General features: G+C 36.8%; 2 protein-coding genes and 1 pseudogene across 3 annotated transcripts; 1 reads left to right on the top strand and 2 right to left on the bottom strand.

The window, feature by feature from the left end:
- Positions 1–572: 572 nt before the first annotated feature.
- LOC113278726 (glycerol-3-phosphate dehydrogenase [NAD(+)]-like) lies at positions 573–2,454 on the top strand. The gene is made up of 8 exons (XM_026527486.1): positions 573–618; positions 685–902; positions 972–1,086; positions 1,198–1,292; positions 1,375–1,495; positions 1,601–1,655; positions 1,732–1,780; positions 2,002–2,454. Exons 1-8 carry the CDS (start codon positions 573–575, stop codon positions 2,146–2,148), a joined length of 846 nt encoding a protein of 281 aa, XP_026383271.1. The 3' UTR covers positions 2,149–2,454.
- An 8,712-nt stretch (positions 2,455–11,166) lies between these two features.
- On the bottom strand, positions 11,167–14,792 carry LOC113280961. 2 transcript variants are annotated; one of them, XM_026529573.1, is made up of 5 exons: positions 14,352–14,792; positions 14,167–14,263; positions 12,828–13,557; positions 12,505–12,637; positions 11,167–11,719 (listed from the first exon to the last, which is right to left on the bottom strand). In XM_026529573.1, the coding sequence occupies exons 1-5, from the start codon at positions 14,353–14,355 to the stop codon at positions 11,505–11,507; spliced, it is 1,179 nt and encodes a 392-aa protein (XP_026385358.1). In that variant the 5' UTR covers positions 14,356–14,792; the 3' UTR covers positions 11,167–11,504. The 2 variants fall into 2 exon arrangements, with proteins under 2 accessions (XP_026385358.1, XP_026385357.1); XM_026529572.1 differs by having other exon boundaries at positions 14,167–14,792.
- Positions 14,793–16,723: 1,931 nt separating this feature from the next.
- Positions 16,724–24,056, bottom strand: LOC113278725 (annotated as a pseudogene).
- Positions 24,057–24,913: the final 857 nt, after the last annotated feature.

The raw sequence follows: 24,913 nt of genomic DNA, 5'->3' as shown, positions 1-24,913 counted from the left end.
GTTATTGGGAGTGGTAACTGGGGTAGTGTTGCTGCAAAACTTGTTGCTTCTAATACCTTAAACCTCGATTCTTTCCATGGTTAGTCACTCTTTTAATTAACTGATTAGATTTTTCTCTTTGATTTCTTGTCAACAAGTTATTAAAAACATTTCAAAATATATGCTTACTTGTGTTGCAGATGAAGTTAGGATGTGGGTGTTCGAAGAAACCTTGCCCAACGGTGAGAAACTCACAGACATCATCAACATAACCAATGTAAATAATCTCATCATCTTTCTTCTCGGATGATTAAATTTTCTCCATCTTCAAATGACCTCAATTTAAGGTAGGTGGTATGTTTGTTTTTTTGTGGGCGTCTAGATCTGACTCGGCATGAGTCGAGATGTTTGATTTATAGTTTGAGTCAGATGTGACCCGATTAAGACCTAGCCCCTACTGAACCATTTGAGTCGGGGAATAAAATGCCCCTGATTTATGGGACCAAGCTACTAGCTCACATATTTTTGAGTCGGATCTAAAAAGAAAAATATGATGTTATTTTTTTAATATAACAGGAAAATATGATGTCACAATGTGGTTGCAGACCCAGACTTGGAACATGCAGGTATATGACAAAAGTTAATGATGAGAGAGTTGGAAGCAATGCAAATTTTGATTTTGTTATCATGGTTATGTTGTTGTAGCGGAGGATGCAAACATGTTGGTATTTGTTACACCACATCAATTCATAGAGGGTATATGTAAGAGACTTGTTGGAAAGATTAAAGGAGATGTCGAAGCAATTTCCCTTATTAAGGGCATGGAAGTGAAAACGGGAGGACCATGTATGATCTCTAGTCTTATCAATAAACAACTGGGTGTTAATTGTTGTGTTCTCATGGGTGCTAACATTGGAGATGAGGTAATATTGCAAAATGGACTTTATCTTCTTCGTTGGGTTGGGTGCCAACATTTAGTTTTGTTTGTGCAGATTGCTATGGAGAAATTTAGTGAAGCAACAATTGGATACAGAGAAGATAAAGAGGTTGCACAAAGATGGGTTCAAATTTTCGGGACTCCTTATTTTCGAGTATCAGCTGTGAGTTGTCCAAATTCATTTACTATCTAGTCCACCCAAATTGTTTAAGCAAAATGCATCAAGCAAAAGAAAGTTTAATGCCGACTCAGTGTCCAATTTGAATGTATGTAAATAACAGGTATAGAAGGTGTGGAACTATGTGGGACATTGAAAAATGTTGTGGCCATTGCAGCAGGTTTTGTCGACGGCTTGGAGATGGGAAATAACGCTAAGGTATAATGCTTATGTTGAGTTGCAAATCAGTACTGTTTATACCACTCACAAACACATCTAATCCAACATATGAATTTACCAGGCAGCAATAATGAGAATTGGTTTGAATGAGATGAAAGCATTCTCAAAATTGATGTTCCCATCTGTATGCGACAACACATTTCTGGAGAGCTGCGGGATAGCTGATCTCATCATTACATGTTGTATGGAAGCAAATATACATATATTTATCCGTTTGCTGCTTTCTTATTCATTCCCAAGACACACACCATTAGAATTCTAAGATATTTTTTTTGCGTGTGCGCCAGTGGGAGGTAGTAACAGGAAAGTGGCAGATGCTTTTGCAAGGAGTGGTGGAAAGAGGTTATCATATTTCTTAAGAGATTCAATACGAAATGTAAGTTTTTCATTCACTGAACTTTGTTTAATTATGTTTTAGGTCTTTCCACGAGCTCGAAACAGAGCTGTTGCAAGGGCAGAAGCTACAGGTACATATAGTAAACCCCAAAGAGTTTTTTCAATTTTGATATCATCATGACTTCCACCAAACTCAAAAGCTGCATGCTGCATTAAGTTCTTGATTATATTTCTGACAATAAGTTCTTGATGTTTTCGCTTTCCACAACTAATCCATGACCTGGCCTGACCGAGAAAAGTAACAACATAGTCTGATCAAACTGGACGTCACGTTGTGTGTTTACTTTTGAAGGGAGTAAAAACAACAGGAGAAGTCTATGAGGTTTTGTGCCAACGTGAATGGCAACAGTCTTTCCCGCTATTCCAGACAGTTCATGTGATCTGCACTGGTCATCTTCCTCCTTCAGCAATAACTCAACAGAGACTATATGAAAATTGACCATATTGGCAAAGATTGTGTTTCAATGTTCATATGAAATAAGAAATGGAAAGCATAAAAGGCCATGATACAATCTCCGATCGAAATGCTATGGGTAGTTGGTAATGTGCCTATAAATGCTTCAAGATTGAGGTATCTCAAAATTTTACGCAAATATGGCAACAGAGAAAAGATCGTCAACAACAAATTTTGCACCACAAATGGAATCGTGTTAACTCTGATTGTGCGTTCTTGTGAAACGTATTGATGAATGAAACTATCAAGTACTTGTAACTCAAATATAGATGCGGGACAGTAACAGCTACCTGGTCCCACTTTTATTTTACTAATTTGGACTCGCAATTAATCAGCATCGTGGAACTGATAGTACGTATTTCAACAGTATTCCTAATTGAGTTATCCAATGTATATAGACGACAGGCTAAAGTGGTTCAGCTGAACTATCAAAAAAAGTGGACGAGTTCCTTTTAACAAGTAATATTACTAGTTCCTATCTTACCACACTTAAACCAGAACTGAACTCTCCCATTTAGATATTTTCTGCCAAAATTTATACTGCTCTCCAGTTAACTCAAACTTGTCATTATAAAAAGTGGATCGAAAGTCAATTTTTAACACTGGGATGCATGTGCTGAAGTGATTGGTACCGGGTGGGACTGAGCACCTAATGCATATATTTATCATCTATAATTGTGAAAACATCAACTTGAGAAACTACGAAATCCATACCTCAAGATCAGGGCACCGATAGAAAAGTGGATCAAGTGCATCAACAACCATGACAAGCTTGGAAGAACGATATGTGATGGATTATAATTGCAGAATGCAATGAAATGTACTAAAGCGCTAAACATCCTGGATGCAAACTATAAGATACTACTGAAAAGTCTGTCAACCAACATCAGTATAACACTCTGGTATATATCAGACCAACTCATGCTTGAATTATATCTTTTGTGGGTTTAAACGTATCTGATGTTCCACTAACTAATAGTTGTATACAAAATCACCCAATTATGCCATATTTCAAAGAAAAACAAAATCTAAAGCTTACTGGAAATACAAGCTTCCATCAGTCACCAATGAGGTAAGTCTGGAACCAACATCTCATAGCATATTTCTTAGGCTAAGATCCACATTGTACCAGAAGAAGTTTGTCATCAGTATTATTATCCTTTGCACCAACAGTTTGTCACACTTAACTGGATCAACGACCTACGAAGCAAATTGGATACCACCAGGAAGATTAAAAACCTAGACAATATGGATGCAAATTCTCTTGTAGTAGCAGCAGCAGTGACACCAAAAAGAGTAATACAACAAATATATACTCTTTATGCCAGATGATGGAAGAATGGTTGCTGATGCAATTTCATGATGGCATTCCCCGTGTATATATATTTTCAGTCTTCCTTTTTGTCCCTTTTTCAATTCTGCATCTTAAGAATTGTACAATGTCATTCATAATGTATATAAGCTTTCGCCATGCACCACAGATGATAAATTATAAATGTGGTGATGAAATTAAACCAAAAAATATCTGTATCCTAACACTCTGGCATTACATAGTGTGGATGAAAATGTCAACCTAAGTTATACAAGTTTGTGTTAGCAGACTTGACAATGAAGTTTCCAAAAACAAATCAAGCCAATGTGATCAATCATTACCAACTTGGCTCATTCTTGTTCCTGAGCTACAGAAAGGTAGAAATTATAATAGAAAATAACAAAAAGCTCAGTCGTCTACATATCTTCATTAAGAGCTAAATGATAAAAACAACATGAATCTCAGTATCACCAATTCCATCGTCAGCAGCCTCTTAACAGGCTTATTAGCCTCTTAACTGGCTTCTTCTCTCCTCTTCTCGACGATATGGTCAAGCTGGTCAACTCTAAGTCAACCATAGTCAACCCTTGTTTTTGATCACTTTCTTGATTCGATCAGATCTTTTTCTTGCAACCCATGGTTTTAATCTTCTGGATTTACCCTTTGTTGATTGATTTTTGGTCCAATTCTGATGTTTTTATCTGTCTCTTCTTTTTTATTTTACCCTAATTTTCAATTTTCCATTTTCCTCTTTATATTTGTCAATCTCCGGTTCTAATTGGTTTGTCTTCCTTTTAATGGCAGCTTAATCTCCTCCCTGCTTGTTGCCACGCATTGATGTTGCAGTTATGTCCCATCACATCTTGAGGTATAATCATAGTTGGCGTTTCCAAGTTGGCATATTCAAAGTTGGCTTCTTATTGCAGTGGTGCTTCTGATTTTCAGACTTATCGGTTTCACTCAATCTTATCCAACCTGGGTTATTATAATGGTTCTCCTGCTTCACTATTAAGGAAAAAGTGTTCTTGCTGTTATCTTTTCTTGGTCAGGAGCTTGGTGTCTACAAAAATGTATTTGACACTTCCTACAGATTTTCATCCATACTTATCTACCATGCTTATCTATCTAAGAAGTTAACACATCCTAAAAAATTTCCTTATAAATACTACCTCAAACAATTTCAGTTTCTTTATATCCTTCTTTGTTATTACATCATCTTACTTTTCTTCACCCTTATGGCTAGAGCATCGATGAATAACATTTCTGAACACCTGCAGGGAGTTTCATTCAGTGAAGAACCTATTAGAAGAAGGGTTGTTATGCACTCGAATACTGTAATCCTAAATGAAATTCGAGATTGGAGGTATTGTCTTGCTGGTAAACTTTATGCCCCTGGTGTCATGATATGGCAAGATGCTGAACGAGCTGCCAGATTCATTTGGCCTCATCTGAGGAGGCACAATCAATGGTTGGTTCAGGTGCGTAGTTTGGAACCTAATGTTTTTGTTATAAAATTCCAAGTTAGTGATGATAAAGAAGCTATTTTATTTGGTGGGGCTTGGAATTTTTATGGTTATTTGATAGTCTTAAAAGATTGGAATTTAACAATGGACTATCATCTCTTAGATTTCTCGGTTTCTCCTTACTGGCTAGAATATAAATACCTCTTACCTGAATTCACTTATGCTGATATTTTGCGAATGCTTGGTAATATCGTTGGAGAAGTTAGACTGGTTGAGCCTGATGGTGTTAATCCTCCTACTTCCTCAAAATATAGAGCTTTAATTCTCATTAATGTCAACGCTCCTCTCATAACTTGTATTACTGCCGCTAATGCTGCTGGTGTCACTAGGTGGATTGGTTTCTTTTATGAAAAACAACCTTACAGACTTTTCCCTGAGTGTAAGGTACCTAATCATGAAGAAAATGACTGTGCTGATATGACTAATCGAAGACGTGAAATGGAAGAGACTGTAAGAGGATTTGGTTTTGTTGAGCCGGTTTTAACAAAATCCTCAGCAAGAAGCTCAACTCTTTTTACAACATGGTACTCAACGGAGAAACAGACTGCGTCAACCAATTGCTCTAGAAAAACCGAGGCCTTTTGATGGAATGCGCCTATCCATCTTCTCGGCTACTGACTCTGATGCTGCAACTTCATCATCATATCATGATCAGTCTCATCTTTCTGCTTCTGTAAGGCCATATTCTACTCTGACAAGTGATGGTGCTAGTACGAGTGGTACGAAGAAGCGATATCGTCAACCCCCAACCTTGGTTATAACTCCTGATAATCAACTTGAGGATGCTGAGTTTGATAGAGATATTATTATTGTTGGAGAAACATCTTATGTTCAAGAAGATACTGCTAACATTGAAGAGAATAATGTTTGGGACATTGCTGCAGCACATGCCCTTAATGCACAGAACAAATTTGATGCATGGCAACATGTGTTTTTCTCAACTCGTTTTTCTCTATTCAGTTTTCACTCTTTCTTTAATCTGTGTTGTTTTTTCCCTATCTTTTTATCTATCTTTTTCATTATTTACAACATGAAAATTCTGTCTTGGAACTGTCAAGGGATAGGAAACCCTCATACTAGAGACTATCTTAGTTTCTGTTTGACCAATAATGATCCAGATATTTTTTTCTTGTGCGAAACCAAAGCTCGGCCCAATAATATGCGTATATATCTTTCTAGAACTAAATACCCTAATTATTGGTTTGATCCTTCTTTGGGCCTTTCTGGTGGTATTGCTCTTTCCTGGAAACAAGGAATTGATGTTGAAATAATGCACACTACCTCTGACACAATACATGCTATTGTACACACTCATGACAATAACTTGGATTTTTTGGTCACCTTTATGTATGGAGTGCGTGATGTTGTAGGCAATAACAATCAGTGGAAATATTTGCTTGAGATGTATTCTTCTGCTGATCTCCCGTGGGTTTTGTTAGGCGACTTGAACTTCACTATGAATGACTCTGAAACCCATAGTATTAATGCATCTCATCCTCATCATGCTAGACATGTTAGGAATTTTATTCAGCAAATGGGTCTCATTGATTTGGGTTATTCAGGAGCTGACACTACTTGGTCGAATCATAGAGATGGAGATGCTCGTGTCTCGGTTAGATTAGATAGAGCCTTAGTGAACTGTTGTTGGATTAATAATTATACTAATGGTCATCTGCAACATTTAGTTCCCATTGCTTCAGATCATAGTCCTATTTTGTTACACACTGTTCCTAGTGCTAGAAAACACACTCCTTTTAAGCTATACAAGTGTTGGTTCCAAGTGGCCTCTTGTAAAGACACTATCAATCAAAGTTGGCGAAAACAATTTAATGGCTCTCCTTCTTTTCAGTTATCAAGTAAGTTAAAATTCACTAGATTTCAGTTGCAAATGTGGAAAAAATTATCTTTTGGGAATATTGAGTGCAATCTTCATAATATTCAGAATCAACTGCAGCGTTGTTTTGATGATAATTTGCCAGCTTTTCATCCTTTGATTCGACAGTTAAGTTCTTCTCTTCAACAGTGGCTAATAATCCAGAAAGAATTCTTCATGCAAAAGGCAGGTGACAAGTTTCTTGATGCAGATAGAAATTCTTCATATTTTCACTCAATGGCTAATTTCAATAAAAAGAGATCCAACATTCAGGCTATTCAAGGGCCATTGGGTATTTGGTATGATGATCGGAGTAACATTGAGTCTATTTTTCTTAATCATTTTGTGAATATTTCATCTACTTCTAGGCCGCAGATTAATCAAGATATTTTGCAGTTGTTTACTCCTTGTATCACAGAAGACCAAAACTTTCAGCTTATCCGAGTTCCTGATGCTCAAGAAATTAAGGATGTTGTCTTTCAGATTAGACCTTGGGCTTCTCCAGGTAATGACGGATTCCAAGCAGCTTTCTATCAGCAATGCTGGGAGACGGTTGGTTCTGAGGTAATCTCCATGGTTCAGTACTTTTTTACCTTCAAGCATATGCTTAAGGCTATAAATCATACTTATCAAGTTCTGATACCCAAAACTCATAACCCTCAAACACCAGCTGACTACAAACCAATTAGTTTGTGCAATGTTAGTTACAAAATCATCTCAAAAATTTTGGCGAACCGTCTTAAACCTTTTTTGCCTGTCATTATTTCTCCTACTCAAATTGCCTTTGTTACAGGCAGACATATCCATGATAATGTTATTATAGCACAGGAGATTCTGCATAGTATGAAATTTAAGAAGATAAATTAGGCTTTGGTAGGTTTAAAGTTGGATATGTCGAAAGCATTCGACAGGGTTGAATGGTCTTTTTTATTATCAATTTTTCGCCAAATGGGTTTTCATGAAGATTGGATTTCTTTGATTGATCAGTGCATATCCACAACAAATATTTCTATACTTATCAATGGTACTCCTAGTTCTTCTTTTTGTCCAACCCGCGGCCTTCGCCAAGGAGACCCTTTGTCTCCTTATTTATTTTTGTTCATCATGGAATCATTTTCTAGACTTTTACAGCATAATGTTGCTTCTGGTCTTCTCAATGGTATTAAAATTAACCATCATTGTCCTCCTATCAATCATCTGTTTTTTGCAGATGATTGTTTGTTATTCTTTCAAGCTAATTCTGCTCAAATGAATCATCTTAAACATCTGATTCTTTCCTTTGGACAAGCCTCAGGACAGGTTATTAACATGCAGAAGTCAACTTTGTTTTTTGGTAAGCACACTTAGATTTCCCACAAGTCTAGTATTTCTAGCATTCTTAATATGAAAGTTATGGGTTTGGGTGAAAAATATTTGGGCATTCCTCTTTTGATGCATAGATCAAGACAAAAAAATTGTAAAGGTATTCTTGATAGCATGACTAACCGGTTACAGGGCTGGCATAGTAAAATGATTAACCAAGCAGGGAGAACAACTCAAGTGAATGCAGTGCTGAGTACAATGGGTATGTTTCAAATGCAGATCCTTAAACTGCCAGAAACAACAATTCATCACATGGACAACATCCAAAGGCGTTACTGGTGGAATAATTTTACCAACGATCATCCACGACATCTTATTGGATGGAAAAAGGTATGTGTACCTAAAAGATTTGGAGGTCTAGGTCTTAAAAATTTAACCAATTACAATTCAGCTCTTCTTGCGAAATTGGCCTGGCAATTATTACATAATCAAGATGTTATGTGGGAAAAATTGGTGAAAGGCAAATACTTTCCTCATAATGATCTGCAATTCTTCCCTACGTCGGAAACTAACAATTCAAGTTGGGTATGGCAGAGTATATGTGTTGGGCTTGAAATTGTTCTTAGAAATGCAAAATGGCAAGTAGGTAATGGTACTCGCATCAATATCTGGACTGCCAATTGGATTCCTTCCATGCAGAATGCAATTCAAGATTGGAATGATCTGAATACAAGTAATATTCAATGGGTTTCGGAACTATTTGATCCTCTCACTCAGCAATGGAATATTCCGCTTCTTCTCCATTTATTTTCTGCAGACCAGGTGAATTCTAATCTCACTATTCCTTTACAATTAGATCAGGAAGATAAATTGGTCTGTCCTTTTACTAGTACTGGCATGTTTACAACTGCTTCAGCGTACAAGATGCTTTGTAAAAAGGAATTGCATATGGATATTTCAATGGGTTTATCTCAGCAATTTTGGTTGGCATTCTGGAAATTGAAAGTACTGTATAAGTTTCAAATTTTTATGTGGAAAGGATTACATGATGCTATACCCGTGAAAGCTCGCATTTTTTAGGCATCTGAATGCTGATGATCAAATATGTGTTCTGTGTAGTATGAATCAAACTGAAGATCTGGACCATTTGCTACTTCATTGCTCCTTCTCTCAAGCTATATGGAAGAATTTTTTCCCTAATCAGTTCGTTTCCATTGTGCAGCATCACTCGGTTCTCTCCTGGATTCAGACTTGGCAGCTTAAGGGTTCGAATATAAATATCAAACACACACCTCTAGTTGTGCACTTAGCTCTCTGTATAATGCACTTCATTTGGAAACATAGATGTAGGGCTGTTTTCAGCAATATAACACCCAATAATCGAACTGTCATACATCAGATAAACTCTTACAAGGTACAACATCAGTTAGACACCGCATTTGTTGCTCATAATCATTACCATTTACAGAACTACATCTTACATTTGCCTTGGGTTCCTCCTCCTATGCAGTTCCTAAAGATAAATATTGATGCTTCATATAATTCTGAATCTTTGTTAGCTGGTATTGGTATTATAACTAGAAATTCTGCAGGGGCCTTTGTCATGGGAAGAGGAACATTGAAAAGAGCTAGAAATGTTGAGCAAGCTGAAGCCTGGGCTATGGTAGAAGCTATGCAAATAGCAGATTCAAATGGCTGGACTAATGTCATTTTTGAGACAGACAATTGGAGTATCAGTATCTTTTTACAACATCAAACTAATATTTGTCAGTGGCAGTGTTTACCTCTTCTTAGAAATTGTGTTAATATGTGTAATAGCTACCCTATGTTGTCTTGTGAGTTTGTTTATAGGTCTTGTAATAAAGCTGCAGATGTTTTAGCAAAGCCAGCTCGAAAACAGAATTTATGCGTAAATTGGTGGAGTTATCCACCTGACTTAGTAGTTCCTTACATAAATCATGACGTAACTAATATGTTTATGTAATATTAAGTTTGCCTTTGTTTAAAAAAAAGTATCCATCTAGATTCCAGATATTAATAAATGTGCCCCTTCCTAAATGCCATGAGTTATCCATCTAGTTGAGTCCTTCCTAAATTTAAAGATCTAAATCTCTAACAGCTGTACATCTATCAAAAACTGCAGGCTCATGCTGTCGCGTGCCGTAGCAAAAACTTATGTTAGCTTAAAGTGGACCGCTGCCACGCTAGAAAGTACTAATGTCTCAGATTACTGGCCACTGACAGACACTCCTAGATTCGCCAATCCAACATTCCTCTTAAGGAAACCTCTGTTAAATGACCTTGTCAAAATGAATGTCAGTAAAAATCAGAGCTGCCAATTCGTTAAACAGCAGTTAATGGAGTTGAGGTGCACTCATGTAAGTTTACTAGCATCATGCCGTCCTTTTCCCAATTACGTAGTACTACTGGGACTAGCTAGAGTTGTTTGTTCCACATTTCAAGTGTTAGATTCTGTAGGTCATCAATCTAGTTGTGTTTTCGTGAAACCTCAGTTGATGCAATTCTTAAAAAATCTTAATTTTTGACCGTATGGACAAGAAAGTATTTCAATGATAGGACGAAATTGAAATGTAAAGCATAAAAAAGACAAAGATGATCCCAAAAGTCAGATAATGTGCCTGTAAATGCTTCAAAACTGAGCTATCTAATATTTCTATGCTAATACCGCAAGAGAGAAGATCTCGAAGTGCAAATTTAGCACCAGTGGCAGTCACGAATGGTAGTTAAGGACAGAATGGAGACGTATTATCAAAAAGAACTCTGCTTGTAGGTTCTGGTGAAATTTATAGATAAATGCAGGCAAACTTAGGTGTAGCTTTTTGTTCAAACTACCATTTTTAGTGATAGGATACAACACTAACATAATGGGGTTGGTTGCAGTATCAGTCGAAATATATATATATATATATATAATTAAACTATCAATTTGGGTACCCTAGCTAACATTGTATAACAAATAATGTATAGAAACAAGACACGAAAATACATTCCCTTGATACTACCAGAAAAGCCCTCACTTTCCACAATTATGTCAGCATTTACTTATTCAACTCCCATGCATAAACCAAATAACAAGGTGCAGAGTTAGCAAAGTAATATAGCTTAAAGATAAGAAAGTAAGAAAACACTCCCTTAAAGTTGGATTGATGGTATAAAGACATAATGACAGTAGCCTACATATATTACTCCCTAAGACAATGTCAGTAACATTTAGGTTCAAAATGAATCTGAACGAAGATTACCAGATTATAAGTAGGTACAGATTATTCGGTCGAAGGAATCGGTCCCGAGCCCGACTTCTTCGCAGCAACTATAGCTCTCTTCTTATGTTATCAATGAACTCCTTCACACCTTCTTTGATCTTAGCAGCAAGCTCAGTCCGGTACTCCTCTTTCACTTTGGCAAGTAGACGAGCCAACTCAGTAGTAGCAGCCTCAGCATTGGTGATCTTCGCATTCAGCTGGGCCTCATTGTTCTTCAGCTGAACAATCTCTTCCTCCAAGGACTTGACCCTCCCTTGCTCGGCTACACAGACAAGAACAACAACATGGTTAACGCAAATGCAAACAGCGACGAAACATGTGAGAAAACAAAGACATGCACAAAAACATGAAAGCACGGGCAAAACTAGTTTTAAAATTTCTTCGGATTTAGAAAGACTGATTTCAAGCGCGGACATCTTCAATACCAAATCTGTATATTGCTGTTCGTTAAACTCATTAGTGGGGCAATGTTGCTTATGTTTACCCCAAGCCGTTTTCTGTCGATCATGCGCTGTTTGAAGACCCGATAATTGGGCCCGAGTCCACTCCAAATCTCGCGACATTTGATCAAACCCGAGAAGTCTCTCCTCTAACTTTTGAACGGACCTCTCAGCATCATCCTTTGACTGAGATAAAAGCTTATGATCGGCATGAAGATCCCTGTTCTAAAGCCTCAAAGTATTGCATTGACTCTCTAGAGACTCGGCCAGCAATTTTCTATCACCAGCAACTCTTTGAAATCGGGATAACTCAGCTCGCAGATTATCTATTTCCTAGGGAACATACTCAAATCTCTGATAACGAAGTAGCTCGGCCTGGAGCCTCTCGATCTCGGCGGTTTAGTGATCGATCTTATCGTACTTGTTGAAAATCTTCTGTTGAAGCATAGAACATGCTCTTTTTCGGTGTTCAACTTCTTGGACATAGTACGGTATTCGGAAACGGAGTCTCGATCTAAGCTAGATATCTCGGCTAGGAAGACAACGCTAGACTCAAGATATTGACACTATATTATCAATCAGCAATGACGAGGTTATGAAAAAATACCTTTGGCATCAGCTAGTTGCGTCTCAAGTCCTCGGGCGCGTTCTTGCTCCCTTTGAAGTTGAACCCGAAGACTCGCCATATCTGCCAACTCCTTCTCACGAATAGCAGCATCAAGAAGCCTTTGGTTCGTGGTCTAAAAGGTTCAACTTTGGTTAAATCACTCATAAAAACAAAAACATCAAAATTAACCGTACAACTAAAGCGAAACGACTGATTACTCTGAGACTTGGGCTACAAAGAAACGGAACAGTCAAAAACTTCTTCTAGCTAGGCGATATCGCAAAGGTGGAAAACCCAAATCGTGAAAAGGACGAAAGCCTTACCTGATCAGCATTAACCACCAAAAACTGATAAGGCTCGGCAGGAAAGTCAGGAGGAGGGGATTTGCCACTCAAGATAGGACCACAGATAGCTAGAGGAACTCGATCACGGACTGAATCACTAGTGTGTTGGGCATGCTTATCTAGGGTCCAACTGTCATCCTCATTAACATCTTCTAGTACATTGCGAGTATCATGATCATCATCGCTTCTAAGAGCTCGCTGCAGAGATTTTCGAAGTTCTGGATCAGAAGGTAGATGCCCATTGTAGTATGAAGTCATCTCTTCAAAAAACAAATGTTTTGATTTCAGGCTTTTCCAAACATCCGCCTTAGCTTTCAGTGAGATGTCCATCGTCTTCATAACTGCATGATCCTCAACCACCTTGCAAGCGTCATCCCAACCAAGAAGATCAATTAGTCTTCTATACCGTTTGTTCAGCTCATGAAATTTATCTTCACACTGTTTAGGAGTCACGGAAAATCCTTTGTCAGACATAACTTGAGAAACGGCTTTCCATTTCCCTTTGAGCAAAATGACAGATTTTCTTTCCTCTCCAGCATAATAGACCAGTTTTATCAACAGGTTTGTAGTTTCATCTGTCCACTTAATTCGTTGACATGAAGATCCTTGAAGATTCTGAGATGTGTGCTGTTGATGGAGGGTTTGTGGGTGTTGTTGATGATCAACATGCATAGGTCCAGCCGATGATGTACTTCCTTCCATTTGGTTACTGCAAAAACCAACAGAAACCAAAATTCTGAAAAGAAAGAACATAGCTCAAACTAACTTTACAGACACCCAATTACATAAAACCATTTCAATTAAGGTTTGTTGTAATTCATCAACCATGGATCACTGTTTCTACAAAAGACAATTAAGATTCTTCAAGAAATAGAAGATTAACTATATATTTCTAAAAAATAGAAGATTCTTCAAGTGATCAACCATGGATCACTGTTTCTACAAAAGACAATTGAGATTCTTCAAGAAATGGAAGATTAACTACTAAAGATTAACTATATATTTCAGAAGATTCTTCAAGTGATCAACCATGGATCATTGTCTTAAAGGTTAGATTATATCTTACGACCTTAAATCACAAACCCTAGAAATCCTACAAACTACTTGATTTTTTTCAGTAATTTTTCAGCAATTGAAGTGGCTGAAGTTTAAATTTGGACTATCCCATACACCTTGCCATAAATTTCCTTATACCATTACAGCCACCCAATTACATAAAACCATTTCAATTAAGGTTTGTTCCACTCCCAAGTGGTTTTTTCTTGTCACAATTAAGATTAACTATATATTTCTAAAAAATAGAAGGTAGAGAACTCACATTTCATCTCTCTGTCTTCGTGAACGCCTCCTCCCCAGCAATGTAGGTATAATTCTATCATCTTCTCTTTCCAATTCTGGGCTGACGATCTCAAATTCTGGTTCAGGTTCATTATTTAGGTTGATCTCCATTTCCAAAGAAACACAGAATGAAGAGAGGTTGAAGATTAGAGTGAAGTATGATACCCATTATAAAGACTGGGAAAAAGTTACCAGTTCCATTTTGGGTTAAGGGCTAAAATGCTCGAAATGGAAAACCGTGTTTGAGTAGTTAAAGGTCACCTTCAACTTCACCACAATTGCACCATGAGATTCCTCCATTTCCATTCTTGACCCATTCTGTCACAACACCAATTCCTGCCCTTGTGATTCTCCATCACACAATTCCACCAAATGAACATCACAAGTTTCACCTGCAATGCCCATCTATATCCCTGCTCAAGATTGATTAACCCCAAACTGCAATCCAGAAACCCTAAATTCCTTCTTTGTCTAAAACCCAAATTCTCCATCTGGTCTTCACTGAACCCTAGACTAGCAAACCCCATCTCTCAGATCCACTGATTCATTTACTAGCTCTCAATTCCTCCTTTCCTCCACTGAGATTTCTAATAAAAATGGAGCAGCGCCGCCATTTTTCATTTTGGTATAGAAAGAAAGAAAGAAAAAAGTACTACTCAATAAACAGTATATGCGTCTGAAACTTGTTGACCTAGTTCGAAACCAGCTCTAGGCCCCGAGTCTTGATAAGGGCAACCACTCACTACATATCACATGATGGACGCCCAGTTTTCTTTTAATTCCAACCGTACAAGTTCATTTTACGTCCAGGTTTCTTTTAATTCCAACCGTAGAATCCGATTTTACGCCCAGTTTTCTTTTAATTCCAACCGTAGAAGTGATTTTACGTCCAGGTTTGGATTATTTTCAACAGTAGAAGTGGTTTTACGTCCAGGTTTGGATTAATTCCAACCGTAGAATTTTATTTGCATGTAGTTTTACGTCCAGGTTTGAATTAGTTCCAACCGTAGAAGCTCATTCTACGTCCAGGTTCCTTTTAATTCCAACAGTGGAAGTGATTTTACGTCTAGGTTTGGAATATTTCCAACCGTAGAAGTGATTTTACGTCTAGATTTGGATTATTTCCAACCGTAGAAGTTTATTTTACGGCCAGTTTTCTTCCCACAAAAACTTTGTCCCAGAATTCACCAAGTATACAACAAAATTCATTAATTTAATTTTTATCTAATTAAATTAAATTAAAATTAACTAAATAAGGGTTGTTTAGTCATTGCAAAATTATTTGAGATAATGAGTTTTTGATATTACTTATGGGTGACCCGTTTTTGTCCTATTAGGTGACGCCCCTCTAATGGAATGTGACGCCCCAATAACAGCCTTCTTTTTATAACCCAAATGAAATACAAGTCCTAGTTGTATTGCCAACTACTTGTGTTCCATTTTTGAAGTTCGATGGTGATTCAAAACTTATTCGAGTCCCCCTTAAGGCATTGCACTAGTGTAAGAAGAATATTTGGACAATGAAAAGAAGAATTCAAAGATATTAAAGAGCAAAAAAACAAAAATTTGCTTAAAAAATGCTACCTAATACAAGAGGGTTATAGCCTTCTTTTTATAACCCAAATGAAATACAAGTCCTAGTTGTATTGCCAACTACTTGTGTTCCATTTTTGAAGTTCGATGGTGATTCAAAACTTATTCGAGTCCCCCTTAAGGCATTGCATTAGTGTAAGAAGAATATTTGGACAATGAAAAGAAGAGTTCAAAGATATTAAAGAGCAAAAAAACAAAAATTTGCTTAAAAAATGCTACCTAATACAAGAGGGTTTGGGAAAGGATGGATGGTTTTCATGTGGGGGATAATTAGATGTTGAATTTGTGAAAGTAACTTGAAATTGATAGCCGTACAAGAGAACCTATGAATCTTCCAAGACTGTTGTATGATTATTATTTCTCTTTCATGTCATGAATATTCTAGCGTTTTATTTTATCAAATCAATAGTCTTAGGAGTGTATGTATGTGGGCTAAAGAGCGGTTGAGTCATTTGGCAAATGTTATATGTATCTTCTTCGACCCTAGCTAAGCACAATATGCTTGCTTTTTACAAAAACTGAAATTCGGAGATTAAAAGTTGATAAACGCATTCAATGTACATGAAGCTCTCCATGGCCGTATTTAGCTAATTGTATAGTATAAGCTTTGGTCAGACACTATCTTAGAAAAACGTAGGAAGAGCTTCAATGGTTCAAACGATATACAAGTGAAAATAATTATCTTCTTAATCGATCACAGAGATTATGATCTCTAACTGGCCAAGCAACTTTTTTGGGTTCTCGGATATTTTTTGAGTGTTAATTTTGGGAAACTCTATAATTTCCTTAAATTGGCTAATTCTTATTCTAACTATGTTAGAACTCAAACTCCCAATTCTTTTGAGGGACGAAAAAAAATCAGACTATTTGCAACAACATACCAATAACATGGGAATCTTTAGTGAGTTTCATCCGTGATGACCAATAAAAAAACAGGGAGATTATGCGTGAAGACCTAAACTTTAAAAACGTAAAAGCTGCAAGTATTCAGCTTAAGTATAGAAGATAAACAATTTTTCAGCACCCCAGCCCAAATACAAGAGGCTTAGTGCCCCTGAAGTTATACATATCCAGAACCAGTTTATGTCGTGCCCTACAGTTCTACATGTCTAGAACTAGACATAACCCGATTAAATCTAAAAATGGAGCGGACAATTGCCTTTAAAGCACCATGTTGCCTTTATGATCATATTATCGACAAGAAGAGGGAGACTGAAAAAACTAACCCTTCCACAAACACCTCGTACTCGCCCGTACCCTTGCCCTTTTTCTGTTTTTCACTTACAATTACACGCTCAACTGTTGGTACGCCCTGCATGAAGGAGACAAGCAAAGGAGGTGAGATTAGATCACAGACCACCCACTCTAGCAGCTTGATAAATTGGCAATCATCTTTCTTTTTCTTGTTTAAACAATATACTTTTACGGCAGCTGGAATCTAGAATAGAGTGTAATATCTCACCATTACAACAACTTCCGGAAGCATGGATTTCAAAGAGTGCAGTGCAAAGTGAATCTTGGTTCTATCTTTCTCAGGAGAGCGAATTTTCAGACTTCTATCATCCAGTACCTCAATATACCGCGACAGGACCACAATTCTGTCACAGATGATATTTAAGAATTACCTTGAAATAAACATTAATGGTGCTATGTGCAGTATATGAATTCCTCACCTGTTCTGGATATAATTTTGATTTTGGAGGACTTAATTTTAATTTAGGATGATCCAAGAGAGACTGTTGTACACTTGTAGCAGAAATCTTCAACTGTGAACACCGAATCAATTCCATATCCAGCTTAACAGGTATGTATGCTCCGCGTGATTCGAGAACTATTTTCATGCTTTCTGCAATCTGCATATAAAGTCATCATGTTTGATGTAAATTTAAACTCCTGGAATGGTACACTTACTGATCTCCGAAAGATTGTGACTACTATGTGCCTTTTCATGGAAGAAAACAAGGTTGCATTTTGCATGGCAATGGAGAAGAAAAATGAGACAAAATCAGAGATAGTAATGAATGAATGCTTCTAAAAAACATACCTCGCCGAGAACTGTTTTTTCTATAGAGCCTTTCACCATGCGTGCAGATCTAACATCTCTATCACACTCAAGCTTAGCAGCAATAATAGGTGTACTTATATTTTTAGCACCGTTTATAATTTCCTTGATGCGAGGAACTCCAAGTGTAACATCTGATGCCGAGTCAAAGGATCACACTGAAAACTAATTAATAGTCACAGTTTCTGAAAAGAGTGGATTATGGTAACTTATGGTCATGGCAAAAGGACACAATGTTAGCTATTATCCTTCTCGTTCACATTACTAACCCCTACAGACTTACTAGAAGTGCACCTTACTTTGTCTGGACATGAGAGTAAAATGGGCAATCAAAGATTTAGTAGGAACTAAATCTAGCAAAGACTTGTTAGAAAAAGAGAAGAATAATATGAAAATAAATGTAATCAAATAAAGGATACTCATGCTAGCAACTCCAGCAAAGTGGAATGTTTTCAAAGTCATCTGTGTCCCAGGTTCTCCTATACTTAAATGTGTTGGGTATAACTAACATATGCCGATTTATGTAAAGTCAATTGCCCAATCACCGCCTACAAAATCCCGAACATAGTACAGGTGTTATGTGTCACTCATTTAACCAGTAACTCCCTTTGAAGATTTTAAAGAGGTGGCATTCTGTAAGATGTGGAGTTTGCATTCCCATGACTTTTCATACAAAATGATTCCTTGAAACAGAAGCCCTTAAATCCTTAATGCTTCACAGTGAAGCTATGTTAGACAATCTAATATGACACCTAATTCTCCCAAACTAAATGTGTCACTTGTAATATATCACATGCCAACAAATGTTGTAGAAGACCAACTCAACTGCAAATGAAGAAATAAGACATGCAGATCTAGTAATGATTGAGATAAGGAACCCACCTAGAGTAGCTTTACCAACTTGCCCACAAATAAGTTCACTGTTCTGGAAATAGACAAACCCTTCATTTGGACACAATGTTTCTTTGCCCTGCTTGTAAGATTTTTCTGTAACAGTAAGATTTACATAGACTCTCATCTGAGCACGAGGGCGAACTAGAACACTGAATAGCTGTTTCCCAGTCCAAAGCTCTACTGGCTGTGAAAATGCAATTCTACATCAATTAGTCAATTTTTGATATATCTCTAACCATTTTAAGCACACATGCAAGACCACAGTTAATAAAGCCAGACAAGACTACTTGCATCTAAGTGAACAACATTTTACAAGCCAGAGATTTTTTACAAGAAACTGACTCAGAAGTAAATCCGAACTATTGTGCAAAAAGGAAGCTGCACTCAGCATGTGCATCCATTTGATTAAAAGATGCAATGAATTGAAGCAATCTTTTTTTCTAACTTATATATGGAAAAATATATATGGAAAAATCATGTTCTTCTGTTTGACAGCATTGAGTTCTATACAGACAAGATCAAATTCAAGATACAGCGAGCATTCACATCGGATTCACCGAGACAAAAGAAAAACATAATTTTGAAACATGTTATATTTGATAGAATGGAGTGTTGCATGAAAAAGATTGATATCCCCCATACACATGGGAGGTTAAGGGAAGTACTTGGGATTCTTCATAACCAAAGCAAAAACTCAGAGAAAGAAATTAACCTTGAACAATAGTATCAGAGCAGTTGTTATTCCTAATACCAAATACTAAATGACAAGCATGAATAGGTACGAAACACAAAGAATAAGAATGGTGATCAAGACATCTATGATAACTGTGCATAACAAAGCCTTGTCTAACCTTAATTAAAGCCGGTGCTGGCAAATCAACAGATTCTATTGCATCACCCATATAAGTACACATAAGCGCAAAGGATGCACGATCATAGAATGTATCCCTCCGTGTAATGAGAAAGGAAGATGTTAGAAAATCTTGAGTAGATGCGACCAAAATTTCTCCATTTTTTGGTGTACACAAGTTATTTTGCACCTGCAAGCAATTACAGATGTAGAGGAAAGTTATGTGGACAGTTTGTTGAAACGGAAATAAAATAATTAGGATTGTGTAAGTGCTTGATAATTATTCTAGAAATACACACTCAAGTTTGATTATAACATTGAAGGACATAGAGGAAACTGGTGATAATTTGATGGTTCAGAATAACTGGCGTGCAACCTAGAAGGCTAAGCAATTCCAGTATAGATTTGAAATATGCAATTAAATACCAAACAATTCTAAGTGTTTGACCCTGGTCTAGGTCAAAACAGCAACTGATCAGTAAAAGCATTATCATACTCATGCTTTGCAGGAAAGTAATGAGATAGTGCAGTGTTTAGCGAAGGTAGCAATGTACATTCTTCATATGTGAAAAGTTCCTACACATGTGAAGGACTGCATCAATAAAAGTTTTATGAGATGGACCAATCATCTCTGGTATATGTTCAAGAGGTGCAAATGAGGTTCAATGTTTACAAATGTAAACATTTACATTTACAGTCAAGACTGATGTAAAAAAAAACCTATCTATAGTACATTTACAGTCTTCATCAAATGTTTACACGTTAGCAATCAGTATCATACATGCATCTCATGAAAGCATTCAGTCGGAGTCGGCTAATGGGTTTCGTATCACAATGTTACTATCAACAGATTAAACAAGAAATGAAACATTACTTAAAAGAACTCATTGGAGAATTCATGTGCAATTCACTGCAAACAAACATCAGATAATTTAAATGGATATGAAGTTCTGAACATATAAAGATAAAATAGTCACAAATCTAACAAAAAGGAATATCGACAACCAAATAGAAACTCACAACAATATCTGAAGGACAAAGTTTGAGCAATTACCCCCATCAGCATGAGAGCCTCTGTGAGAGCCTCTTCTGTTTGAGGAACATGCATATTCATCTCATCACCATCGAAGTCAGCATTGTATGGATTACAAACAGATTCATTGAACCTCAATGTTCTCCAAGGCATTATTTTCGCCTACAAGCATTTGCAAATGAAATCAATATGGGACGAAGAGAACAAAGAAAAACAAATTAAACAAAGTGTAACATTCAAACAAGATGTTGATGCAAATACCCTATGACACATTATAGACATGCGATGCAAGCTAGGCTGACGATTAAATAACACAACATCCCCATCTTCCAGATGCCTTTCTACAATGTCTCCAAATTTGAGTCCATAAGCATCACTTTTTCGTCTTCTATTCAGAATCCTGCAGAAGGATCAGGTAAGTCAATTACCACGGGAAAATTAAACTAAAACAGGATAACACACTATTGAAAACAAAATACAACAATACTGAGATTTTCTTATATGCAATCAGTAAGATGAGATGAACAATAGCACATACCACACTGAACCAGCAGATATAATATATTTTGCTCCTGGATATTTATAAGCACCGTTGACAACACATTTCCTTAACTTCTCTATGTTGTGCTGGGACACTAGTTCTGGGTATGTTAAGATTTGAGCAATCAAGATAGGTATGCCCACCTAAAAACAGACACAAAATACAAACCATTCATCAGATGTGTTAGCCAATTACGTGCACAAACAAGTATGCAACAACTAAAATGCAACAACCAAAGATAGTCAAAGCTAAAAACAACAAGTAACCTCTGTAATTTTAAGATTAGGATCAGGGGAAATAACAGTCCTGGCAGTATACTCAACACGTTTTCCACACAAGTTCCCAAAAAAGCGCCCCTGTTTCCCTTTGAGACGTTGGACGAACCCTCGTAATGGTTTTGAGGACTGCATCATACTTAGGGGGACACCGCGGACTTCGCTCTTTAATATATTGTGCAACCTCAACTTGGAGTAGTTCCCAATCACCCTGCAAGTCGAGTAATAGTGTTACTATGATTAGAGCATAAAAGACATTCATCAGAACCAAAGAAACAAGAAGCAGCAATTTTTCTAATCAGACTATTGTGATAATAGTTTGAAAAATGTCGCAAGAAACTGAAAAGTAAACAATAAGCCATGTTATGCTCTGATCCGTACCAAACATTGGGAAGTGGACTTCTTGCCATCTAAGTCTTGTCGGAGGGAAGCATTTGTTTGAATAATGGTATTAAGTTTAGAAGTGATATCATCTTCGTTACTGCAGCAAAAGCAAATTGATAATCAATTCACTAATTAAGCACATAGAATAAATTATCACGAGTAACTCAAACAGCAGCACCAAAGACATAAATGTTCAACCATGTATAACCAACCTTCTTCCTCCATCTACAAAAGAAGAAGGACGGATAGCTATAGGAGGCACCAAAATGTCTGTAATAATAAGTTTCTCAGGCCTATCACTGAGATATAGTAGTTCACAGTCCTGCAATACGAAGATAAGGAATATTAACAAACAGAAAAAAAAAAGTGCAAGGAATAGAGAATGAAGCTAAAGAATCGTGTCATATATCTTGCTTGAGAATTTTATCTCGAAAGGCCATTTTATGTACCCAAACCATCATCAATAGGAGCTTATACCTGGTCTAGTATTCTTTTAAAGAGACCAAGAACTCTATCAGGGTTAAGAATTTGAATACGTGTCCCAGAAAGTGCTGCTTTGCATTCTTTATCTGTGTCATCCGTAAGTTTTTTGCTTCGGTCATGAATAATACCCATAACTGTTCCTGCTTTTTTCACTACAAGCTGCAAGTACAAATTTGGCATACGAATTTAGTGACGACCATACTTATCTTGAAAATAATCACCTTTGCCATGTGCCCATGACCTTAATCATGTTTCAATATGTTAAACATTAGTTTCTATTCATTTATTCGAAGAGTTTCCCGATTCCCCTAAACTGACAGAAAAGGTCAGCAGAAACAAGCTCACTGACAGGTTGGGGAAGTGCAGAGTCTTATGCACCCACCAAAATACCAATTAGCTAATTCAGAGTCTACAATGCGGCCTCAATTGCTCGAGACTGATGGTTCGATGCTGTGTGCACAGAATTATTATTTAATACTTATATTTATTTTAAACATAATTATTATCCAGTAAATCATACTACTTTTACAATGTTTGAATAAAGTACAAACAGAAATTATGTGAGATTTGGTATATGCTGTGTTCTGAAGAACTACTACAATTTGATGATCCATTTTCCATTGTTTGCCTATCCTCACAGAAAAGTGCACGAACAATATTACACAAATGTTTCTGTGTGCAACATTGCTAGTTCCGACTCTACCATCAATGAAGTAAGATAAGTCTCTATCATCAATGTATTAAAAAAGGGATAGAAGGCAAACCATTGATGTATCCGCATCTGCTGCATGTTTTGGGTTTACAACTTTTTAATATCGCCTTGGCTGTGGCAGTCTTCTGCAAAGCCTCCGCTTTGGGATTCCTCATCTTCTTTAAGTAACTTACACGTTCTTTCTCCGACAGTAGTATTCGAGCACATGACTGTAACAGATACAAAATTTAGTACATACCAATGAGTAGCTAATGTATAATGTAAATATGGAAAAACCGTGACCATAATGTGAAGCAAGCAAAACATAATCAAATTGCAGAATTACCATACCTTACATATGCATTTAAGAATATTAAGAATCGCATTGAAGTATCCAACATTGAACACCAGAAGGCAAAGATGCAAATATCCATAATGTCCTGGGCAATTCGCAAAATCGCCATGGCATGTTTCACAAATGATACCCATTTTGCTACCAGCAGGACCCTGAAATCAACCACATAGTTCAAGCATACGTCATGACCACAAGACAAAACCATAATTGGCTACACTATACAAGTTGTTTAAAAGAAATACAACATACCATACGAGAATCGAGCAATGCATTCTTCTTAGGCTTTATGTTTTGATCATAAAAACCACTATCATACACTTGAACTTCAGAAGCTTTCATGATTTCTGGTCCAGACATCATTGAGAACTTTATACTTTGACTGCAACAAACAAAAATCAATCAAAACAATTTTCAGGCTACAAACAAAAACAGACTAAAACAAAAGTAAAATAATGAATTGAGCTTACATCTTCCTAGGTCCAACATCTTCGACATACGGTTGCTTCGTAAACTGGAATTGAGCTTGAGCTTCTGATTGTCTTGCAGTCGTCGCCATTGTTACTCTGATCAATCACTTGAATGAAGAACAAAAAAGGGAGGCAGAAGAACAAAAACAGAAATTGTTGATCTCGTAAAACCCTAGAAAGAAAAATATTTTTATTCTCTCACCGAAAGCAGCAATTATTATATTTATACTACAAGATGCTTTCCAATGTCAGCTTTTTTGATTAAACGGAAGAAAAACAAAAAGAAAAAATTTTTTCGTTGTCTGGATTCAATTTTCATTTTTGGGCCGACGGAGCGAAGCGTGGGAGGACCTTTATATGCAACCCTGGTATAAGGGCGGCAAGTGTGATAGCAATGTCCTTCTAATTGGTTAGGGGTGTCCTATAGGGGTATAAATTGACTAGATCACCCTTTTTGCTTTAAATGGACTAATTTGTCCCTCCTTTTTAAATTGAAAAGACTGAATTGTCCTCCATCGTATTTAAACCTAATTATGAGTAGAGTAAAATCAAAATCAGTTTTTTTTCTTTCATCTTCTCTACTCCTCCATTGTAACCATAAGGGAGCTTCCACCATTAAAACTTCATCGATTAATCGGCGATTCCCAACAGTACTAATCGTTGATTAAAGTCTATAATAGAGATGATGAGGAAGAAGAAAGTTGACGAAGATTCAACCGCCTCCAATCAACAAAATCCCTCAACCGGTGAAGAACCCCAATTCCAAACTCCTCAAGTTGAGAAATCAGGATTAATGACTTATATGAGGTATGTAATCAAAAACCCAGTTAATATTTTGTGTATTCTGTTAAATTCAAGTGTATTCTATATCAAAAATTAGGTTTTTAGGTTCAAAATTTGAATTTGAATTCTGGAAATGAGGTTTCTGCGGTTGGTATTGTTTCAATTACCAACCGTATCTGAACTATTTGATGCATATACGGTTCGTAACAATTGAAGTCATCAAAAATAACGAACCGTGTGTTCTAGTGTTTGAGTTTTTGTGTATATACGGTTGGTACGGGACACCCTATTACGAACCGTATTCCTTCATGCATGT

The sequence above is a fragment of the Papaver somniferum genome, chromosome 5 (assembly GCF_003573695.1).
Source record: "Papaver somniferum cultivar HN1 chromosome 5, ASM357369v1, whole genome shotgun sequence".
Classification (NCBI taxonomy): domain Eukaryota; kingdom Viridiplantae; phylum Streptophyta; class Magnoliopsida; order Ranunculales; family Papaveraceae; genus Papaver; species Papaver somniferum.
Note: the sequence above shows the minus strand (reverse complement) of the source record. Positions and strands in the feature narration are given on the sequence as shown.

What these genes read in the sequence shown, in the direction of transcription:
- LOC113278726 (XM_026527486.1), top strand. Translation starts at nt 573, where the DNA reads ATGTGGTTGCAGACCCAGACTTGGAACATGCAGGTATATGACAAAA. An exon ending in TGATCTCATCATTACATGTT is followed by an intron (nt 1,496 to 1,600) that starts GTATGGAAGCAA and finishes CGTGTGCGCCAG; the next exon opens with TGGGAGGTAGTAACAGGAAA. An exon ending in TGCAAGGGCAGAAGCTACAG is followed by an intron (nt 1,781 to 2,001) that starts GTACATATAGTA and finishes TTACTTTTGAAG; the next exon opens with GGAGTAAAAACAACAGGAGA.
- LOC113280961 (XM_026529572.1), bottom strand. Translation starts at nt 14,297, where the DNA reads ATGGAGATCAACCTAAATAATGAACCTGAACCAGAATTTGAGATCGTC. An exon ending in TGGTGGTTAATGCTGATCAG is followed by an intron (nt 12,638 to 12,827) that starts GTAAGGCTTTCG and finishes TGAACCTTTTAG; the next exon opens with ACCACGAACCAAAGGCTTCT. An exon ending in GCAACTAGCTGATGCCAAAG is followed by an intron (nt 11,720 to 12,504) that starts GTATTTTTTCAT and finishes TTGTCTGTGTAG; the next exon opens with CCGAGCAAGGGAGGGTCAAG.